The 21728-nt window shown below is 52.3% G+C and overlaps 1 protein-coding gene across 1 annotated transcript; it reads left to right on the forward strand.

Annotated features, from left to right (window-relative positions):
• Nucleotides 1-3007: 3007 nt before the first annotated feature.
• LOC147525851 (olfactory receptor 14J1-like) lies at nucleotides 3008-4054 on the forward strand. The gene has a single exon (XM_086630878.1). The coding sequence runs from the start codon at nucleotides 3095-3097 to the stop codon at nucleotides 4052-4054; it is 960 nt and encodes a 319-aa protein (XP_086487004.1). The 5' UTR covers nucleotides 3008-3094.
• Nucleotides 4055-21728: the final 17674 nt, after the last annotated feature.

Consider the following 21728-nt stretch of genomic DNA (forward strand, 5'->3'; position numbering starts at 1 on the left):
CCAGCTTGTCCTATCTATGCCCCTGGCTGAAGACATTGCTGCACATTTGGGCTGAAGCAGCCCAGCTGTGGCACCAGGCTCACACTTCCTGTAAGGAAATCTCGTTTCCCAGACTCACTGTGTGCAAAGGCTTGGCATCAGAGCAGAGACATGGCATGGACAAAAGTCAGCAGAATGTCTTTTTTGCCCTACAACTACCAACACAGACTAAAATGCCTAAATTCACTAAACTGAAGCCATTTCCCCAGCTTGGAGAACTTTGATCCTTCCCTGTCACTTTCCTGTTGAGCTGCCAAATGATTGGGTAAGGAAAGTTAATTCTCATGCCCAACTCTTTTACCAATAGGAGAAATGACACTGCTGGAAATGAGTGTCTCTGCCACGCTGAGGGAGGGAACATCAGCGATTTCTTCAGTCTGTTTCAGAGTAGGTTCCCCTGGAGCCCCAGGGACACCTGGAGGGAGCCCAGAGGGGGCAGAGACCTGGGCTGGTCCTGTGCTGCTGAGCTGGGCCGGGCTCCTGGGATGGAGGGAGCTCATGGCAAGCGGGCAGTGCTGCAGAGAGACAGCTGTGCCCAGGAGCAGGGCTGGGGGCACTGCTTGCAGGCACCCAGGGGAGACCTGTGAGGGTGAGAGAGCTTAAAGGGAGTTGTGAGAAGGAGGATGATGGGAGCTAACTGTTGGAGAAATCTTCACCGACCTTGACTCAGTAAGTCTGAGGCTTCAGGGCATTGAATCTGCAGGTGCTGGAGGGATCTCCAAAAGCTGGCACAACCCACAGCCTGTAAGTACAACTCTCATGTCTTTAGTGTAGGGGAGAAGGAAAACCTGTGGAGCTGGGTATCCCTACAGCATCATGAAATGGACAGGACATGATGACTGCCTTCTCCCAGGGATGGCTGCAGGGCTGTGAAGCCAGTGATGCCCAGGGCTGTTCTTCCAAGGAAGTCCTTCTATCTCAGGCAATCATGTGCTGGGGCAGGGACGCTGCCGCCTGCCAGGGTCAGCACTCAGCTGCCCGGGGAGCTCCCCACAGCGCTGAGGGGACAAGTGTGGGTGGAAGGAGCAGCTCCTGGGAGGAGAGGGTCCTTCTGCTGTCAAAAGGGTGCTGTGTGGGTCAGAGCTGCTCACAGCTCCAGCTCAGATTTCTGTGGGGACTTCTCAAGGAGAAGGTCAAAGCAAGGATTAGGATAGAGATAAGATTTCCTGAGTCTGTGCTTTTAGGTTCCTCCTCGTGGAGAATCTGGGGGGAGAGATGGAAAAGGAGCTCTTGTGCTTGAACAAGTCACTGAGAGTCCTGAGCTGTAACTTGGAGATATCAGGAGGTCTGAGACAAGTTGTGAAAGCGCCTTCAGCCACTGCTCTGCCTATGGGCAGCACCAGCATCACCTTTACTGGACTCATCAGGGTTGGTCTGGCCTGCCCTGTCCCACCTGCACACAGGAACATGTGCCCAGCCTGTGCCCTGCAAACAGGCAGTTCTGTAGGGCCACGGTGAGTGCACAGCGGTTGGCATGGGGGCTGTGGGTGCTGACAGGGAGAAGACATGGGACAAGAAAACACCTCCCAGGAGGAAAATCTGCCGGCAGCAGAAGTACGACCAAGGAATGAGAAGAAATTCAACCCAGAAATGTTTTGGGAGGGAGAATTCAGAAAACTCTGCAGGATCCCCTCAAAGGAAGACCCTTTCCTCTGAGCAAGCCCCACTCACCTCCTCTCCCACCCAGCAAAGCCTCTGCCCTCAGGGCGGTGGGGTCCAAGGCTCAAAGCACCTCCTCAGCAGCCAGAGCTCCAGCAGAGCCGTGCTGCATCTCTCCAGCCACGTGCCCAGGTCCCTCTGCAGAGCACAGGGGCTGAGAGCAACTGCCCGGCCATGGTGGTGTCTGGGAGGTGGCGTGACCAGCTGGGTCAGGGTAACGCTGTGCCCAGTGCCCGGCTGCCTCTGCCCTGGCCTCTCTCAGCCTCAGCCTCACCCTCACTGCTATTTTCCTCTTTCTCCACTTGTCTGTCTTACCGTTATTTCCTCCTTGCTCTCAGGCTCTCTGGGCAGATGGAGTTTCAGCTGCAGAGTCACACACTGATCTTGTGGGTCCATTCATGCAGGTGTGTCCATGGAAACAAGTGTCCCAGCTTTCCTCTGATCTGTGGAGGTCTGGTCAATGCAGTCTGTCGAGCCACAGTATGATCTGACTCTTACTGATATGACATGTTTAAGACACTTGGTGGTTTATTTGGGGTTTTCTTTCAAGCTTTGAGCTGCCCTCAAGGGTGCAAACCTTCCCCATAGTATATCTGTTTTTTCCTGAAAGTCCCATGGGGAAGACAAAGACGCTATGAATGAGGAAATGGTTTTGGGTGTGCGAAATGAGACATGAGTGTCTGGATATGGGGTGCTGAGTCCTTGAGAAGAGGTGAGACATTTAGTGGTTTCCACTGGATCACTCTGCTCTCAGCAGTGCCTGGTTGATTTCAGGGTCACTTGGGTGTTTGACCGCTCTCCACCTAAGAAAGGTGGAAGCCCAGGGCAGCTGGGAACAAGACGGAGGGACAGACCAGCTCCCCTCCCTCTGCACTGAGCCACAGCCAAGCCTCTTGCCTGGCAGGACTCACTCTCTTCTAGTGAGTGCAGCAGCCATGGTGAGGGTTTCTGACATCCAAGAACACTCCCCAGGGCAGATGGGGGAGCTGTCAAACCCCCAGACCTCTCAAACTACCTCCTTCCATCCTGGTTCCTCAGCACTGGGCATGCAGATGCTGAGAGGCACTTCTGCATTAAGAGAGGTTTCATCTGACAAAGTCAAACACCAGGAGTGTTCCCTGACCCCACCATTCCCATGAACCCCCTGCTGCAGAGCAGGGCTGACTCCTTGGCAGCCAGAAAAAACAGAGACCCTGCTCCTCATGGCACATTCAGCCAGCACCAATCAGAGCTCCACTGATGGAGGTGAAGGAAGGTCTCCTGGAAGAGGAAAAGGTGGGGTATGGAGCAGGGGGAGGATGTGTTAGAAATGGCTCTGATTTTGCTTAGAGTAGTCTCCCATAACTTGTCACTATCTTTTCCCCTTTGAACAGGTCCCAATGTCCAGAGGAAGAAAATGTCCAACGGCAGCTCCATCACTGAGTTTCTCCTCCTGGAATTCGCAGACACACGGGAGCTGCAGCTCTTGAACTTCTGGCTCTTCCTGGGCATCTACCTGGCTGCTCTCCTGGGAAACAGCCTGATCATCACCACCATAGGCTGCGACCACCACCTCCACACCCCCATGTACTTCTTCCTCCTCAACCTCTCCCTTCTTGACCTGGGCTTCATCTCCACCACTGTGCCAAAATCTATGGTCAATTCCCTGTGGGACATGAGGGACATCTCCTACTCAGGATGTGCTGCTCAGATTTTTTTTTTTCTCTTCTCGATATCAACAGAGTATTGTCTCCTTACTGTAATGTCCTATGACCGCTACGTTGCCATCTGCAAACCCCTGCACTACGAGACTCTCCTGGGCAGCAGAGCTTGTGTCCACATGGCAGAAGCTGCCTGGGCCAGTGGGTTTCTCAATTCTGTGCTGCACACGGCCAATACATTTTCACTACCCCTCTGCCACGGCAATGCCCTGGACCAGTTCTTCTGTGAAATCCCCCAGATCCTCAAGCTCTCCTGCTCACACTCCTACCTCCGGGAAGTTGGGCTTCTTGTGGTTAGTGCCTGTTTAGGATTTGGGTGTTTTGTGTTCATAGTGGTGTCCTATGTGCAGATCTTGAGGGCCGTGCTGAGGATCCCCTCTGAGCAGGGACGGCACAAAGCCTTTTCCACGTGCCTCCCTCACCTGGCCGTGGTCTCCATGTATGTCAGCACTGCCATGTTTTCCCACTTGAAGCCCCCCTCTATCTCCTCCCCATCAATGAATCTGCTGCTGTCAGTGCTGTACTCGGTGGTGCCTCCAGCAGTGAACCTCCTCATCTACAGCATGAGGAACCAGGAGCTCAAAGTTGCCCTGAGGAAAGTGATTTCATGGACATCTTTCAATACTGATAAACTTCCAGGCTTTCTCCACAAATGACTCCAAGACAGGCCCATGCTTTGTGTTATTATCATTATTGTTGTGGCTATTTGGGGTTTTATGTTCGTAGACCAATGATTGGATTTCCCATACTCCATCTGGAGCATGAACCGAGCTCTGTCTCACCTGGATCCCATATAAAACTCTGTTACGACTGTTTCAGAGTGTCTCTTTAATAAAAAGGATCTTCCCTGGGCGCTGCCTGATGTTTGGGCTGTTTTCCAAACCTTGTGTCAGGAAGAGGTCCAACACACTGCACCTCAAAAGGGCCCATTGATCCGTGGTTTCAAGAGCAAAAAGCTCATTGCTGTGTTGTGACCAGCCGGAGAATCAGGTTTAGGATTCGCCTGTTGGTGCCTGGTGACAGTGGAGATGGTAGATGGTCACTGAGGTACATACCGAGTTCTTTCCCACATGTGACAGGGCAGAAGAAATCTTCCAGGAGGGGAATATGTAGCTACCTGGATATCCCGGGGGATCTCCACGGACCACGTGTGCCTGGGGTGTGACTGCAGCTCCACAAAGTGAGAGATTGGCCAGGTGGCACCACGCAAAAGGAAATTGTTAATTCCAGATTGTGATAGTTTGATGGGGGGGGTGTTCTGGTGGCAGGGGAGGGGATTTGCTCCCTGTGCCACCAGATCTGAGTCCCATCCCCCCCGGGGGGTTGAGCCAAATTGGCGCCTCTGCGAATTGCCCTATTTAAGTTGGGACAAAGGGGCGGGAAAGGGCTTTTTGCTCAGGAGCGAGGAGAGGGGAGGAGGGCGCTGCCCTCGCTCCCGGCTCCCGGCCGAGCAGCCGCTCGGGCCCGGGCCGGCGCCATGTGCTCAAGATGGCGCCGGGGGAGCCGCATGGGGGACTCGGTAAGCGCCCCACTCCCGGGGTGCCCGCCGGGCCGAGCTCCCCCAGAGAGGATTAAGAGCTAAGAGAAAACAACCACAGCGACCGGGTCAGTCAGGATGGAGCAGGAGGAGGTGTGCTGGAGCTGAGGTTTCCCTTGCAATCGGTGTGAAGATGGCAGGCGGCCCCCTGCAGCCAGGGTGTACTCGGCGGAGCAGAGACCCACTCGTGGCCCGTGGAGAAACCCACGTCGGGGTAGGAGATGCCTGAGCCCAGGAGAGGTCGTGGAGCAGGGGATGCGCGACCAGGTACTGTTAATAATGGGGCATGGAATGCACAATGAGGTCGTGGAGGCACCTGGAATCCGTGGGATGACCCACGCCGACGCGAGTGGCAGCAGCTCCCTAAGAGGCCGAGACTGGTAAAGCCCGAACTGGTACAATCCATGGGGAAGGATTGCAATCCTGCGGGCAGGACTCACGTTGGAAAAGTTTGGGGACTTTTTTCTTCATGAGTAGGGGATCCACCGAAGCAAGGGAAAAATGGTGTAAAGACTCCTCCTCCTTTAAGAAAGGAGCGGTAGTTAACAACATGGACGGACTGACCTGCACTCCCCATTCCCTGTCCCCCTGCGCCGCTGGGGGGGAGGTTGAGCCAGGAACGAAAGGAAACGGGGTGGGGAGGTGTTGTTTTAAGATCTGGCCTTGTTTTCTTTTTTTCTCCTCTCAAGTAACCGGTTTCGTTCCCTTATGTCCCCTGTTAAGTAACTGTTAATAAATTGTTTTGTTTTATGAAGAAAGCCTGAGTCATGTTTTGCCCGGGACCATGGTTGGTGGGTGCTCCCTCTTGGTTCTTGTCTCGACCCTCAGTCCAAAAACCACGACACAGATATTCACAGGGAAACGAGGACTCCATGTCACAGATGGAATGTTTTAACATGGTTACGATCCACCAGCAATTAAAGATTTATTATAAAGATAATGATATGAGGTAGATCAAAGGTTGAATTTTAGCAACACTGGGTGATTAACCAATGCCAGCAGAGGCAGTGGAACCCAGCTGGCACAGGGAAGGAGGACTGGAGAGATACAGGAGCTGGCTGAGGAGCTCCAGGGCCAGGACTGTCGTGCTGACCTGGGGTGCGGGGCTGGTGGCAGCAAAGGAGGGGCCAAATTCAGTCAGGGTTGGGGATCACCTACAATGTGAGCACAGGAGAGTCAGAGAGTGACTGGGCTCTGTTTCCTCGTGCCTTTGGGGTCAGCTCAAGCCTTGAGACAGATGGGGAGCCTGACTGCCCCTCACTGCCCCCCAGCAGCTGCGGTGCCCTTCAGAGGGGCTGTGGCTCTGGGGGGGAGTGCCCAGAGCTCTGCAGCACCCACCAGTGAAGTGGGCACTGTCATGGGACTAGCCCAGACTGGGCCCTTGCACTGGGAAGAGGGAAAGAGAACTAGGGATGCTGGAGAGGGGCTGGGCTGGGTTGGGATGTGCTTGGGCAAGAAAAAATGCCAGTGTAGAGCTAAGCTGTGGAGTGGGCAGATGGGGACACACAGAAGGGTGCACGTGGTGCAGAGCCAAGTGTCATGGTGGAAGAAACAAAGCACAAAAGATGCAGAAGAGAGGGGCTCAGTCTGTGTCTTTTTTCCTGGACAACCCAGGGAACCTGTCCCGGGGTGATTTTCCCTGACCGCCCAACACACCAGCCATTTCCATCTCTGGTCATACATCCAGCCCTGAGGAGGCATCTCTGCTGCATGGTCACCCTCCTCCTTCTCCACGGCTCTGTGATACCCAACTCTACCACAATTACTAATTAAAAGGGAACCAATTTCCTACTGACCCTCACTACGTATCACGTCCTGGAGCTCTTGGTCCAGCTGGTCTCTCAGCCAAGCCCGTTCTCAGACAGCTCCAGCTGGATCAGGTGCTTGTCAGACAAGTTTGAAAATCTCCACTGACTGAGATCCCACCATCTGGCCTGAGTCCTCACTCCGGTGTTTGACTCTGAGGGATTTCTCAAAAACTCACCTCTCTCAGCCTCCCCTTGTCCATGATGGGCTCCAGGCCACAACCATCCTTTTGGCCTCTGCGGGACTTGCTCCAATCTGTCAGGATCTTTCTGGTGCTGGGGAGCCCCAGACTGGACACAGCAGTCCTGATGCAGTCCTGTGGTGGGTTAAACTCGGCCAGCAGCCAGACACCCACCCAGCTGCTCACTCACTCCCCTGACTCAACAGAGCAATGGGTGAAAATAAACCAGAAATACTCATGGCTCAAGATAAAGAAAAGGAGATCACCTACTAGTTACTGTCATGGGCAAAGAAGAGTTGACTTGGGAATGATCAATTTCATTTATTACGAATTAAAAAAAGAATTGAATTGAGAGAAACTATAACAAAAGTATTCAAGACCATTCCCCCACTGCATTACTTTTTTCCAGGCTCAAATTACTCCTTTATTCCCAACTCTTCTACCCACTTAATCCCAGGACAAGCAGAGAGGGATGGTGAACGGGGGTTACAGTCAGTACAGAACATCTTTGCCACTCCTTCCTCTCACTTCTCCCCTGCTGCAGTGTGAGTCCTTTCCATGGCATCCCACCATATTTATGGTCAAGGCTATGTCTTGTTCTTTCTTTCTGTCTTACTTTTCTCATTTATTCTCACAGAACAGAATTTATTCTCACCTCCCTGGCTAAGAGGGAAGGTACCAGCTGACTGGAGGTTGGCAAACGTGACGCCGATCTACAAGAAAGGTAAAAGGGAAGACCCAGGGAACTACAGGCCTGTCAGTCTGACCTCAGTGCCAGCTAAACTCATGGAACAGATCGTCCTTAGCGTTATCATGTGCCATGTACAAGACAGTCAGATGATGAGGCCCAGTCAACATGCATTTATGAAGGGCAGATCTTGTTTGACCAACGTGATCTCCTTCTATGATAAAATGACCCATTTAGTGGATGAGGGAAGAACTGTGGATGTTGTTTACCTCGATTTTAGCAAAGCCTTTGACACTGTTTCCCATAACATTCTTCTGCAGAAGCTGGCTGCCTATGGCTTGGACGGGTGTACGCTTCGCTGGATCAAAAGCTGGCTGGACGGCCGGGCCCAGAGAGTGGTGGAGTTAAATCCAGCTGGCAGCCGGTCACCAGTGGTGTTCCGCAGGGCTCAGTGCTGGGGCCTGTTCTCTTGAACATCTTTGTCAATGATCTGGATGAGAGGATCGAGTGCACCCTCAGCAAGTTTGCAGGTGACACTAAATTGGGAGGTAGTGTTGATCTGCCTGAGAATCGGGAGGCTCTACAGAGGGACCTGGACAGAATGGATCGATGGGCCGAGGCCAACTGTATGAAATTCAACAAGACCAAGTGCCGGGTCCTGCACTTGGGCCACAACAACCCCCTGCAGCATTCCAGGCTTGGGGAAGTGTGGCTGGAAAGCTGCACGGCAGAGAAGGACCTGGGGGTGCTGGTCAACAGCCGATTGAACATGAGCCAGCAGCGTGCCCAAGCAGCCAAGAAAGCCAACGGAATCCTGGCATGTATCAGAAACAGTGTGGCCAACAGGAGCAGGGAAGTGATTGTCCCCCTATACTCAGCACTGGTGAGGCCGCACCTTGAGTACTGTGTCCAGTTTTGAGCCCCTCACTTCAAGAAGGACATTGAGGTGCTGGAGCGGGTTCAGAGAAGGGCAACAAAACTAGTGAAGGGTTTAGAGAACTTGTCCTGTGAGGAGACGCTGAGGGAGCTGAGACTGTTTGGTCTGGAGAAGAGGAGGCTCAGGGGGGACCTTATCGCTCTCTACAATTACCTGAAAGGAAGTTGTAGGGAGATGGGGGTCGGTCTCTTCTCCCACGTTATGAATGACAGGACGAGAGGGAATGGCCTCAAGTTACACCAGGGGAAATTTAGGTTAGATATCAGGAAGAATTTTTTTCCAGAGAGGGTTGTGAAGTATTGGGACAGGCTGCCCAGGTAGGTGGTGGAGTCCCCATCCCTGGAGGTGTTTAAAAAGCGTGTGGATTTGGTGTTGAGGAACATGGTTTAGGGACCCTGACAGTGCAGGGTGAATGGTTGAACTCGATGATCTTGAAGGTCTCTTCCAACCAGATGATTCTATGATTCTATGAAATGCTGAGGTTCGAAGAGACCTCTGGGGACCAGGTAGTGCAAATCCTCAGCTGAGGCAGGGTCAGCTAGAGCAGGTTGCTCAGGATATCAATGAGGTGGGTGGATGGAAACTCCAGCATCTCTCCAGGCAATGTGTTCTAGTGTTTGACCACTCTCACAGTCAAAAAGTATTTTTTTGATTTCAGGCAGAATTTCATGTTTTTAGCAGTGCCCATCATGCCTTGTCACTGGGAACTACTGAGAAGAGTTTGGCTCCCTGCTCTTTATGATCTCCTATCGGGTATTTATGCACATTAACAAGATCCCTCCAAGCCTTTCCTTCTCCACACTGAACAGTCCCACCTTTATCAACTTTTTCTCCTATGAACAATGCTGCAGTCCCTTAAACGAGCTTTGTGGCCCTTTGCTGGACTTGCTTTAGTAGGTCAACCACTTTCTGGCACTGGGGAGCCCAGCACTGGCCACAGCACTCCAGATGTGACCTCACCAGTGCTGAGTAGAGGGGAAGGATCACCCCGCCTCCATCTGCCAGCAATGCTTTTCCAGATGAAGCCCAGGAGGCTGTTGGCCTTTGCCCTGAGGGTGCATTGATGGCTCATGTTCAGCTGCTTGTCCTATGGGACCCCAAAGTCTCTGTAGAGCTGCTATCTAGCCAGTCAACCTCCTGCAAGACGTCCACAGTGTGGCTGGATCACAGGCTGTCCTGCCCCAAAGACTTTCTCAGCAGCAGCAGCAGCTTGTCCTTCTTGGAGATCAGCTCCACCCCTGGCACAGGCGTCCCCTGGGACAGCAAACCCCTCTCCTGCCCGGGCTGCACAGCCCAGCCCTGTTTCTCTCTGTCCTTGGGGACGGCAGCTTTTACTCTCGCTGTGGGAACCTCGTTCATCATTATGTTTCCACCTGCCATCCACTCCAGCATGCGTCTGCTGGGAAGCAAAGCCTTTCCACACACCTGACAAACCCGTCCTTGGGCCTGGTGCCACATCTAAAGTGGGATGGAAGCACATCCAGAGTCACCTGCCGGCAGGGCACCCTCAGTGGGACAGGGGAGAGAACTGGAACTGCAAAAGGGAGAAAAGTCATGGATGAAGACCAAGACAGTTTAACAGGGGAAGCAAAAGCTGTGTGTGCAAGCAAAGCCAGGTGAGGAATTCAGTCACTGCTTCCCATCGGCAGGGAGATGTTCAGCCATTCCCAGGAGAGCAGGGCTTTGTCATGCGTATCAGATACTTAGAAGGACAAACACCATGACCATGAATGTCTCCCCTTTCCTACTTCTGTCCTTGAGGATTTTTTTCTGAGCATGACGTCATATGAAATGCAACATCCATTTGGCCATTCCGGGTCAGCTGTCCCAGCTTCTGGCGTACCCCCACTCTACTCACAGTGTGGACAGAGTGTGAGAAAGAGAAGCCTTCGTGCTCTGCAAGGACTGCTCAGCAGTAACAAAGCACTGGTGCGTTCTCAGAGCTGGTTTAGGAACAGCTGCAAAGCACAGCGCCCCGTGTGCTGCTGGGAAGAGAACGAATTCCATCCCAGCCAGAGCCAAGGCAGAGTCACAGGTCATAGAGTCAGGGTGAACAATGAACAGTGTCTGATTTAAATGGCCTGAGGAGATCGGTGGATCACAGACCTGGCTCTTATGGGGGACTCAGTCTCCCCAGTATTCACCGGACAGGTAAGTAAGGATGCAAACAGTCCAGGGGCTTGTGGACTAGTTCCCAATGCCAAACGGGCCACCCAGTCTGATGCTCACCTGGACCTAGTATTCCCAAAAGAGGAAGAGCTGGTCAGGGATGGGAAGACCAGCATCAGCCTTGGCTGTAGTGACCAAGGAATGATGTTCTCCCAGATGGCCAGGGATTTGGGGAAGGAGAGTGGCAGAGCACAGGCCCTACGCAACAGGGAATGAGAACCTGTCCTGCTGAAGGCACTGCAAATGAAATTCCATGGGGACAGGGCCCCAAGAGCATCCATAGGCCTTCATGTGTCTAACCAGTCACACCTGGGGCTTCCACCCACACCTCTGTCCATGGGCCCAAGAGACCATTGAAGCCCAGGCCTGAGCTTCAGCCCCAGCTTGATCTGTGCTGTTGGTGCACTGGTCTCCAGAGTCAACCTCAGACACAGCCTGGTCTGCCCATGGACCTTGTTGGTTTAGAATTGTGGACTCACTTCCCAGCTTGATTCTTTATGATGTGTACAATGAAACCACCTGTGGCCCTCCAAGTCCTCGGGCCTTTCTGCTTCCTTTCTTCCAACTATCTCTTGGTCAGTTTTGAGGAGGAGAGGAAGGAAAAGCAGGAGAGGTTTCTGGATGCCAATGATTGAAAGAGAGGAGCAAAACTGTTCTCCACAGCTCTTTTCTCAGAGGGCTTAAATCTTCTTCAGGACCCTAGAAGATCAGAGATCCTTCCACCTCCCTCTCTTTTAGCAATTAAGTTGACAATACCCAAGTCAGATGATTTCTTTAAATTCTGTTTACAACCTAAAGCAGCCCGTGGTCTGGAGATTCGTTATTTCGGTGTTGCTGGTCAAGAATGTCCTTATTTTGACATCTGACTATGGGCTATGGGTTGTTGACCCTTTCCTTACTTTTCAATCTAACCCTCATCCCAGTATTCCTGTGCCTTCACTGATGTCTCTCTGCTCTTGCTGGTCATTCCTTGAAACACAAAGCCATGGGCTGATCCAGACTCCCTCTGGGTAACCTCTCGAACCACAAGGCTACTCTTTGAGTGAGATTTCTTTTTTCTCACCTCCAGTCAGAAACTTTCATAGAGGGTAGAATCGTAGAAGGTAGAATCATAGAAGGATGAATCATAGAGGGTGGAATCACAGGAATTAGAATCATAGCGGGTAGAATCGTTGGAGGTCAAATCATAGACAGTATAATCATGGAGAATAGAATCATACAAGGTAGTATCATAGAAGGTAGAATCATAGAGGGAAGAATCATAGAGGGTAGTTATGGTTAGTGTCTTAGTAGTATTTGGGTGTTAAGTGTTCATTGTTCTGTCCTATGTGCAGATCTTCAGGGCCATGCTGAGGATCCCCTCTGAGCAGGGACAGCACAAAGCCTTTTCCACGTGCCTCCCTCACCTGGCCGTGGTCTCCCTCTTATCAGCACTGCCATGTTTGCCCACTCGAAGCCCTCCTATCTCTCTTCCCCATCCCTTGATTTGGCAGTGTCAGTTCTGTACTCGGTGGTGCCTCCAGCAGTGAACCTCCTCATCTACAGCATCAGGAACAAGGAATTCCAGGACTCCACAATTCCCTGAGGAACCTACTTGAGTACATGCTACTTCAGCATCCCTAAGGTTCCCATTATTTTCACAGGACTTCCAGGGTATTTCAGGAGAAACCAGGAATATAGTTTGTGCATATCTGTGGTGGGGTTTTTTGTGTGGTGTTTTTGTTTGTTTTTTAATGCATCTGATCATATTATTTCCCTTTAAATATTTATATTCTTGTCTTCCTTCTTCTTTTCATAGAATCATAGAATCATAGAATGGTTAGGGCTGGAAGGGACCTTCAAAGATCATCTAGTCCAACCCCCCTGCAAGGAACAGGGATATCTCCAACTAGATCAGGTTGCTCAGGGCCTCGTCCAACCTGGCCTTGAACGTCTCCAGGGATGGAGCATCCACCACCTCTCTGGGCAACCTGTTCCAGTGTTCTACAACTCTCATAGTAAAAAATTTTTTCCTAATATCCAATCTGAATCTACCTCCCTCTATTTTAAAACCATTACCCCTTGTCCTATCACAACAGGGCCTCCTGAACAGCCTCTCCCCATCTTTCCTGTAGGCCCCCTTGAGGTACTGGAAGACCGCTATAAGGTCACCCCGGAGCCTCCTCTTCTCCAGGCTGAACAGCCCCAACTCTTTCAGCCTGTCCTCATAGGAAAGGTGCTCCTGCCCTCTTATCATCTTCGTGGCCCTCCTCTGGACCCTCTCCAACTGGTCCATGTCCTTCCTATGTTGGGGGCTCCAGAACTGGACACAGTACTCCAGGTGAGGTCTCACGAGGCCAGAGTAGAGGGGGAGAATCACCTCCCTCGACCTGCTGGCCACGCTCCTCTTGATGCAGCCCAGGACGCGGTTGGCCTTCTGGGCCGCAAGAGCACATTGCCGGCTCATATTGAGCTTCTCGTCCCCCAGTACTCCCAAGTCCTTCTCCTCAGGGCTGCTCTCGATCCATTCACCACCCAGTCTGTATTTGTGCCTGGGATTGCCACGACCCAGATGTAGGACCTTGCATTTGGCCTGGTTGAACTTCATGAGGTTGACACGGGCCCACCTCTCCAGCCTGTCGAGGTCCCTCTGGATGGCATCCCTCCCTTCCAGCGTGTCGACGGCACCACACAGCTTGGTGTCATCGGCGAACTTGCTGAGGGTGCACTCCATGCCACTGTCCACGTCACCGACAAAGATGTTGAAAAGGGCCGGGCCCAACACAGACCCCTGAGGGACACCACTCGTGACCGGTCTCCACTTGGACATCGAGCCGTTGACCACTACTCTCTGAGTGCGACCATTGAGCCAATTCCTTATCCACCGAGTGGTCCGATCTGTGTTTTTCTCTGTGTTTTCCTCTGTGTTTTCCAGAGTTTTCCTCCGACTTGAAGACATCATACAATCATAGAATAGTTTGAATTGGAAGGGACCTTAAGGATCATCAGTTCCAACCCCCCTGCCATGGGCAGAGACTACTTCATCTGGATCAGGTTGCTCAAACCTTCATCCAACCTGACCTTGAACACTTGAACACAGGGATGAAATGTTCACAGCTTCTCTGAACAAACTGTTGCAGTGCTTCGCCACCCATGGAATGAAGAATTGCTTCCTACAGTCTAATCTAAACCTACTTTCTTTCTTTTCAGAGCCATCGCCCATATTGCCATTCTACATACGGAGTCAGGCTCCCTGTGCAGGCAAAGTCAATAAAGAAACCAGCAAAAAATGATTTGTCTCGGCTCCCGTCTCTGATATATCCTCTGAAGCTGGAGGTGCAGCACCAGCACACAGGAAGTGTTTAGAAGCCAAGAGCTCAACTGCCTTATGGAGGAGCAGCCCCGGTGGCTCTTGGGGCTGCCCCTTGGTGCCTCAGTGGACAGACCCTTTCTGCCACTTGTCTGTTGAGGCTGCTGCTTCCCAGGAGCCACGGCCATGGACAAGAGCAGGATGTGATCTTTTTAGTGTTGGTCTCTCCTCACTTCCATCCTGTCCTGCTGTGCCCTTGTGTTTGTGTTAGCCATCAAGCCTCATGTAAGTGAAGACTGTCCTGTTGTATCCAAACTGGCATCCTTGTGGCTGCAGGCAGGAGCAGGCAGCAAGAACCACTGTGTCAGAGCTGGTGTCCTTGCTAGCACCACTGTGACCAAAGGGGCTTCTCAGGGCAGGGCCAGAAGAGCACATGCCTCTTCCAAAGGTAGTTCCAGGAATACACCCAGGGAGCTGCTCCCTGTAAAGTCCTCTTGATGTTCTGGGGTTCTCAACAGATTCACAGGGAATAACTCAGAGTTCCAGGGTGATCTGTTAGGGACCAAGGACTGGACCAAGAGCTCCCTTCTTGGTGGCATATGCTCAAGCAGATAGGAACTAGTCTTTGACTTGTCTTCTGGGGACTGATCCACCTGCAGTGGGGCTGATGGCAGACGCCATCCTGGAGAGGATCTGGGATCTTCCAGAAAAGCTTGAGAGATCTCCAAGGCCAGCGCGTGAGTCTGGGTGAGAGAGTGGCACCTCATGCAATGAATGATCATGCAAGGTAATGTCTCCCAGAGGAAAAGTTGAACCTGCAGAACCTGTGGGCAAGCGAGGTCCCTCCAATGCCAGGAGAGGCTGGGAGGAGCTGGCAGACAAAGGGACATAAGGCTGGAGAGTGGTACAGGACACCTTCTTGGAAAGCCTCACGGGCTGGATCTAGTGCAGTCCTCCCTTGCCCTTTGTGCCGTTGGAGACACCCCTTGGTCCTGCCCAGCCCCACCCTTTCTTCCTGAGCCAGGAAGGAGGATGGAAAGGGGCTCAGCAGCAGTGATCCCTTTCTGGCTGGGTCTGCTCCCCACCTCACCCAGCATGGCCAGTGCAGGGTCACCCCATGGCCCCAGGGCCCCACAGCCCCCTCCCGCTGCAGAGCAGCACCGCCAGCTCAGGATCCTATGGGGAAGCCATCAGGAACAGCTGGCCAGGCCAGCTTGGACATGTCTACCTGCAGAAATGCTCTCTGAGGAGCAGAGATGTCCCTAGAGAAGAGCAAGGAGTGTTTCTGTTCTTGCCGGGAGGAACCAATGAGAAGGAGAAGCTGATTTCTGCAGGGCCCCACTGTTGTGGGTTAGGCCGATCCAGCAACTAAACCCCACACAGCTCTCCCACTCCAGTAAAGTGGAGAGGAGAAAAATGTAATAAAAGAGCTGAGGGTCGAGACAGGAACAGAGCAGCACCCACCAACCACGGTCCTGGGCAAAAGAGGCTGTTTTCTTAAAGCAAAACTATTTATTAACAGCTACCTAGAAAGACAAAAGCAAACAAAAAAGGTTCCTTGAGAGGATAACAAGAAAACAAGGCCAGAACTTAAAATCAACACCACTCCCCGTCTTTGCCTTTTCTTCCCGGCTCTACCTCCTCCCCGCAGCGGTGCAGGGGGCAAGGAATGGGGGAGTGCAGGTAAGTTCATTCCATGTTGTTACTGCTGCTTCTCTTAAAGGAGAAGGAGTCCTTACACCATTGTCCCTTGCTCCAGTGGATTCCCTACTCACGGGGAAAGCGTGAGTCCTACCCGCAGGAGGCAATCCTTCCCCAGCAGATTGCTCCAGGTGCGGGCTTTACCACAGTCTCGGACTTTTAAGGAGTTGTTGCCACTCGCTCTGGCGTGGGTCATCATACAGACTTTAAATGCGCTCCAGCATGGGGCGTCATATCGACCTTAAATGCATCTTCATACAGACTTTAAATGCGTAAATGCTTAAATGTGCCCAGACTTAGATGCATAAATGCATAAATGTGTAATTGCGCCTCGACCTGTGCCCACGATTCACAATAGTCTTCAGGCTCAGGCATCTCCTTTAACGAAACACCTCCCCATTGGCAGGGGTACCGTACTCGGGCTCTGGCATCTGTTGGAGAGACAATATGGCAGAGCACAGGCAGTCCAGGAGGTTCCTGGAATGTGTGGATGACAACTTCCTCCTGCAGGTGATAGAGGAGCCGACAAGGAGGGGTGCCATGCTCGACCTTGTGCTCACCAACAGGGAGGGACTGGTGGGCGATGTGAAACTTAAGGACAGCCTTGGCCGCAGTGACCACGACACGGTGGAGTTCAAGATCCACGGGGCAGCAAGGAAACTATTCAGCAAGCTCTGTGCCCTCGACTTCAAGAAGGCGGACTTCAAGAAGTGCCGTGGGAGGCGGCCCTGGAGGGACGAGGGGCCCAGGAAAGTTGGTCCACATTCAAGGAGCACCTCCTCCAAGCTCAGCAGAGGTGCATCCCGATGAAGAACAAGTCGAGCAAAAAGACCAGGAAGCCCGCGTGGATGGGCAAGGAGCTCCTGGACCAACTGAAAATGAAGAGGTTAGCCTATAGAGGGTGGAAGCGGAGACAGATAGCCTGGGAGGAATACAGAGAAGCTGTACGAGTGACCAGGGATCAGGTGAGGAAGGCTAAAGCCCTCAAGGAATTGAATTTGGCAAGGGATATAAAAAGCAATAAGAAAAGCTTCTATAGGTATGTAGGGGACAAAAGGAAGTCCAAGGAGAACGTAGGCCCCCTCCAGAAGGATACTGGTGCTCTGGTTACCCGGGACATAGAGAAGGCTGAGGTACTCAATGAATTTTTTGCCTCAGTCTTCACTGATAAAGCCTCTTGTCTTACCACCCAAGCTGTGGAAAGAACTAGCAGGGACTGTGAGGATGAACCACCACCCACTGTACTTGAAGAGCAGGTTCGGGAACATCTGAGGAACTTGAAGGTGCACAAGTCCATGGGACCTGATGAGATCCATCCGCGGGTCCTGAAGGAACTGGCGGATGAAGTTGCCAAGCCACTGGCCATTGTATTTGAGAAGTCGTGGCGGTCTGGCGAGGTCCCCGATGACTGGAAGAGAGGGAACATAACCCCCATTTTTAAAAAGGGGAACAAGGAGGACCCGGGCAACTACAGGCCGGTCAGCCTCACCTCTGTGCCTGGCAAGGTCATGGAGCAGATTCTCCTGGGAACCATGCTAAGGCACATGGAGAGCAAGGAGGTGGTGGGTGACAGCCAACATGGCTTCACCAAAGGCAGATCGTGCTTGACCAACTTGGTGGCCTTTTATGATGGGGTGACAGCATCGGTGGACAAGGGTCGACCAACGGATATCATCTACCTGGACTTGTGCAAAGCTTTTGACATTGTCCCGCACAACATTCTTCTCTCTAAACTAGAGAGGCATGGGTTTGATGGATGGACCACTCGGTGGATAAGGAATTGGCTCAATGGCCGCACTCAGAGAGTAGTGGTCAACGGCTCGATGTCCAAGTGGAGACCGGTCACGAGTGGCGTCCCTCAGGGGTCCGTGTTGGGCCCGGCCCTCTTCAACATCTTTGTCGGTGACGTGGACAGTGGCATGGAGTGCACCCTCAGCAAGTTCGCCGATGACACCAAGCTGTGTGGTGCCGTCGACACGCTGGAAGGGAGGGATGCCATCCAGAGGGACCTCGACAGGCTGGAGAGGTGGGCCCGTGTCAACCTCATGAAGTTCAACCAGGCCAAATGCAAGGTCCTACATCTGGGTCATGGCAATCCCAGGCACAAATACAGACTGGGCGGAGAATGGATCAAGAGCAGCCCTGAGGAGAAGGACTTGGGAGTACTGGGGGACGAGAAGCTCAACACGAGCCGGCAATGTGCTCTTGCGGCCCAGAAGGCCAACCACATCCTGGGCTGCATCAAGAGGAGCGTGGCCAGCAGGTCGAGGGAGGTGATTCTCCCCCTCTACTCTGCCCTCGTGAGACCTCACCTGGAGTACTGCGTCCAGTTCTGGAGCCCCCAACATAAGAAGGACATGGACCAGTTGGAGAGGATCCAGAGGAGGGTCATGAAGATGATAAGAGGGCTGGAGCACCTTTCCTATGAGGACAGGCTGAAAGAGTTGGGGCTGTTCAGCCTGGAGAAGAGGAGGCTCCGGGGTGACCTTATAGCGGTCTTCCAGTACCTCAAGGGGGCCTACAAGAAAGATGGGGAGAGGCTGTTCAGGAGGGCCTGTTGTGATAGGACAAGGGGTAATGGTTTTAAAATAGAGGGAGGTAGATTCAGATTGGATATTAGGAAAAAAAATTTTACCATGAGAGTTGTAGAACACTGGAACAGGTTGCCCAGAGAGGTGGTGGATGCTCCATCTCTGGAGACATTCAAGGCCAGGTTGGACGAGGCCCTGAGCAACCCGATCTAGTTGGAGATATCCCTGTTCCTTGCAGGGGGGTTGGACTAGATGACCTTTGAAGGTCCCTTCCAGCCCTAACCATTCTATGATTCTATGATTCTATGATCTCTTCTCAATGTGAATCATCCACGGGCTGCGAGTGGGTCTCTGCTTGCTCCACCGAGGACTGGTTGCAAAGGGGCCACTCGCAAGGGGGACTCAACTGTGGCACACATTCCGTTCCATCTTCACTGACCTCTTATCTGTGTGGCCGTTTCTCTCAGATCTCAGTCTTTTCTGGGTGAACTCGGCCTGGTGGGCACCCCGGGAGCGGGGGAACTCCCCGAGTTCCCCAAGCGGCTCCGCAGCCGCCATCCTCAGCAGGTGGTGCCAGCCCGGCCCGGGCCATCGCCCGGCCGGGTGCCAGGAGCGGGGGCAGTGCCCCCCTCCCTTCTCCTCGCTTCTGGGCAAAGGCACATACCTTTCCAGTTCCTCTGTCACGATATAAATAGGGCAGTTTGCAGAGGCACCGATTGACTCAAGCCCCAAGGGGGATAGGAGTCCGGTCTGATGGGCAGCTCCTGCCACCAGAGCCTCGCCTCCCCCCCCCCCCCCCCAACCAAATCATGACACACACACAGGGCAGCTCCTCTGTTGCTGGGTCAGGATTCTTGCACTGGCCTGGGCAGAGGGGCTGGCGCTAAGGGGGCAGAGGCATCTGTGGTGGGCATCTCCTGCACCCGAGACCAGGGATCCTCCATGTCCATGACCTCCCTTTCCTGCTACCATGCCCAGCCTCCATTGTTGGGGACCCCTCTCTGCTCCCCAGCAGCTGCTGTGCCCCTCAGAGGGGCTGTGGGGGCAGTGCCCAGAGCTCTACAGCACCCTGAGGTGGGCACTGCCACGGGACCAGCCCAGACTGGACTACTGAGCTTGGGTGGCCTGGGGAGAGAGAGGGGAGGGGGGACAGCTGGGGAGGGGCTGGGCTGGAAAGAGTCTGGGAGACGCAAACACCAGTGTAGAGCTCAGCTGTGTGGTGTGCAGGGTGGGGGCACACAGAAGGGTACTCACAGTGCAGAGGAAAGAAGAGCTGACTTGAGGACAAACAATTTATTATCAATTAATAAAAGATTTGGATTGGGAGAAACTCTAATAAAAATATTCAAGACCATTCCCCTACCCTGCTCCTTTTTCCCAGTCTCAAAATGCTCCTTCATTCCCAACTCTTCTACCCACCCAGTCCCAGGACAAGCAGAGGGGTATGTGGAACAGCAGGTTACAATCAGTACAGAACATCTCTGCTGCTCCTTCTGCACACTTCTCCCCTGTGCCAGTGTGTGTCCTCTCCACAGGATCCCACCATAGTTGCAGTCATGGCTATGTCTTGTTCATTTCTTTCTTTTTTATTTTTCTCGTTTATTCTCACAGAAATGTTGAGGTAGGAAGGGACATCTGGAGATCATCTAGTCCAAGCCCTCAGCTGAGGCAGGGTCTGCTAGAGCAGGTTGCTCAGGATCTTGTCTTTTTGGGTGGATGGAGACTCCATCACCTCTCCAGGCAATCTTGTTACAAAACTTTGACAAAATAATCAAGTAGAGAAGTTAGATAGAAAAACTGAAAAGCAAATTGTGTAAGTTTGGGGTGTTAAGTTTAATAAGTAACTATAGAGGCTTCACTGGAAAATTGCTGGATGTTTTACACCAAGGACCATAAGGACCCCACCAGCCCGCTGCTGGATTTCTGTGTATTGTTTTAAGCCAGAGAACTATGGAGTTCTCACCAGTTAACCACTGGGAGTTCTTTTATTGTATTTAGAAACAAATGAAGTGGTCACAGACACCAGTTTTGCTGCTTGAAACCCCCCTTCGTTACCCCTTCCCATCTTAATTTGGATATCAAGGATTATATTCAGTAAAAATAAGCAGAATTAACCAATGATTGTTATAGGGTAGGAATACTGATAAGATGATGTAACTAATGAAACCAATCATTTTAAAGGTCAAATTTAAGAGTGAGAATAATATGCAATTTTATGTAAAAGAACTTATGTAATGATGATTCAACAAAAGAGGTGTATAAAAACCTATGGATTTTGATGCTAGGGTGGACACACTTGGACGGAGCTATCCCCCGTGTCCACAGCACTGAAACAAAGCGGTGCCTGTTTATCTACCTTGTGTAGGTGAACTTTCTTCCTGGCTGGTAACATCTGCAGCTCCTTTCTCAAAGGAGGAGGACTCCTTACACTCTTTTTCCCTGCTCCAATGGATCCTTTGCTCACAGGATAGTGCACAGACTTCTCCAACGTGAGTCCTTCCTGCAGGATGCAATCCTTACCCATCATAGAATCATAGAATCATCTGGTTGGAAGAGACTTTCAAGATCATCGAGTCCAACCATTCAAACTGCACTGTCAGGGTCCCTAAACCATGTTCCTCAACACCAAATCTACATGGTTTTTAAACACATCCAGGGATGGAGACTCCACCACCTCCCTGGGCAGCCTGTCCCAATACTTCACAACCCTCTCTGGAAAGAAATTCTTCCTGATATCCAACCTAAATTTCCCCTGGTGTAACTTGAGGCCATTCCCTCTCGTCCTGTCATTCATAACGTGGGAGAAGAGACCGACCCCCATCTCCCTACAACTTCCTTTCAGGTAATTGTAGAGAGCGACAAGGTCCCCCCTGAGCCTCCTCTTCTCCAGACCAAACAGTCCCAGGTCCCTCAGCGTCTCCTCACAGGACAAGTTCTCTAAACCCTTCACTAGTTTTGTTGCCCTTCTCTGAACCCGCTCCAGCACCTCAATGTCCTTCTTGAAGTGAGGGGCCCAAAACTGGACACAGTACTCCAGGTGTGGCCTCACCAGTGCTGAGTATAGGGGGACAATCACTTCCCTGCTCCTGCTGGCCACACTGTTTCTGATACATGCCAGGATTCCGTTGGCTTTCTTGGCTGCTTGGGCACACTGCTGGCTCATGTTCAATCGGCTGTTGACCAGCACCCCCAGGTCCTTCTCTGCCATGCAGCTTTCCAGCCACACTTCCCCAAGTCTGGAACGCTGCAGGGGGTTGTTGTGGCCCAAGTGCAGGACCCGGCACTTGGTCTTGTTGAATTTCATACAGTTGGCCTCGGCCCATCGATCCAGTCTGTCCAGGTCCCTCTGTAGAGCCTCCCGATCCTCAGGCAGATCAACACTACCTCCCAATTTAGTGTCACCTGCAAACTTGCTGAGGGTGCACTCGATCCTCTCATCCAGATCATTGACAAAGATGTTCAAGAGAACAGGCCCCAGCACTGAGCCCTGC

Source organism: Tauraco erythrolophus, unplaced genomic scaffold (assembly GCF_009769465.1).
Source record: "Tauraco erythrolophus isolate bTauEry1 unplaced genomic scaffold, bTauEry1.pri scaffold_56_arrow_ctg1, whole genome shotgun sequence".
Lineage (NCBI taxonomy): Eukaryota > Metazoa > Chordata > Aves > Musophagiformes > Musophagidae > Tauraco > Tauraco erythrolophus.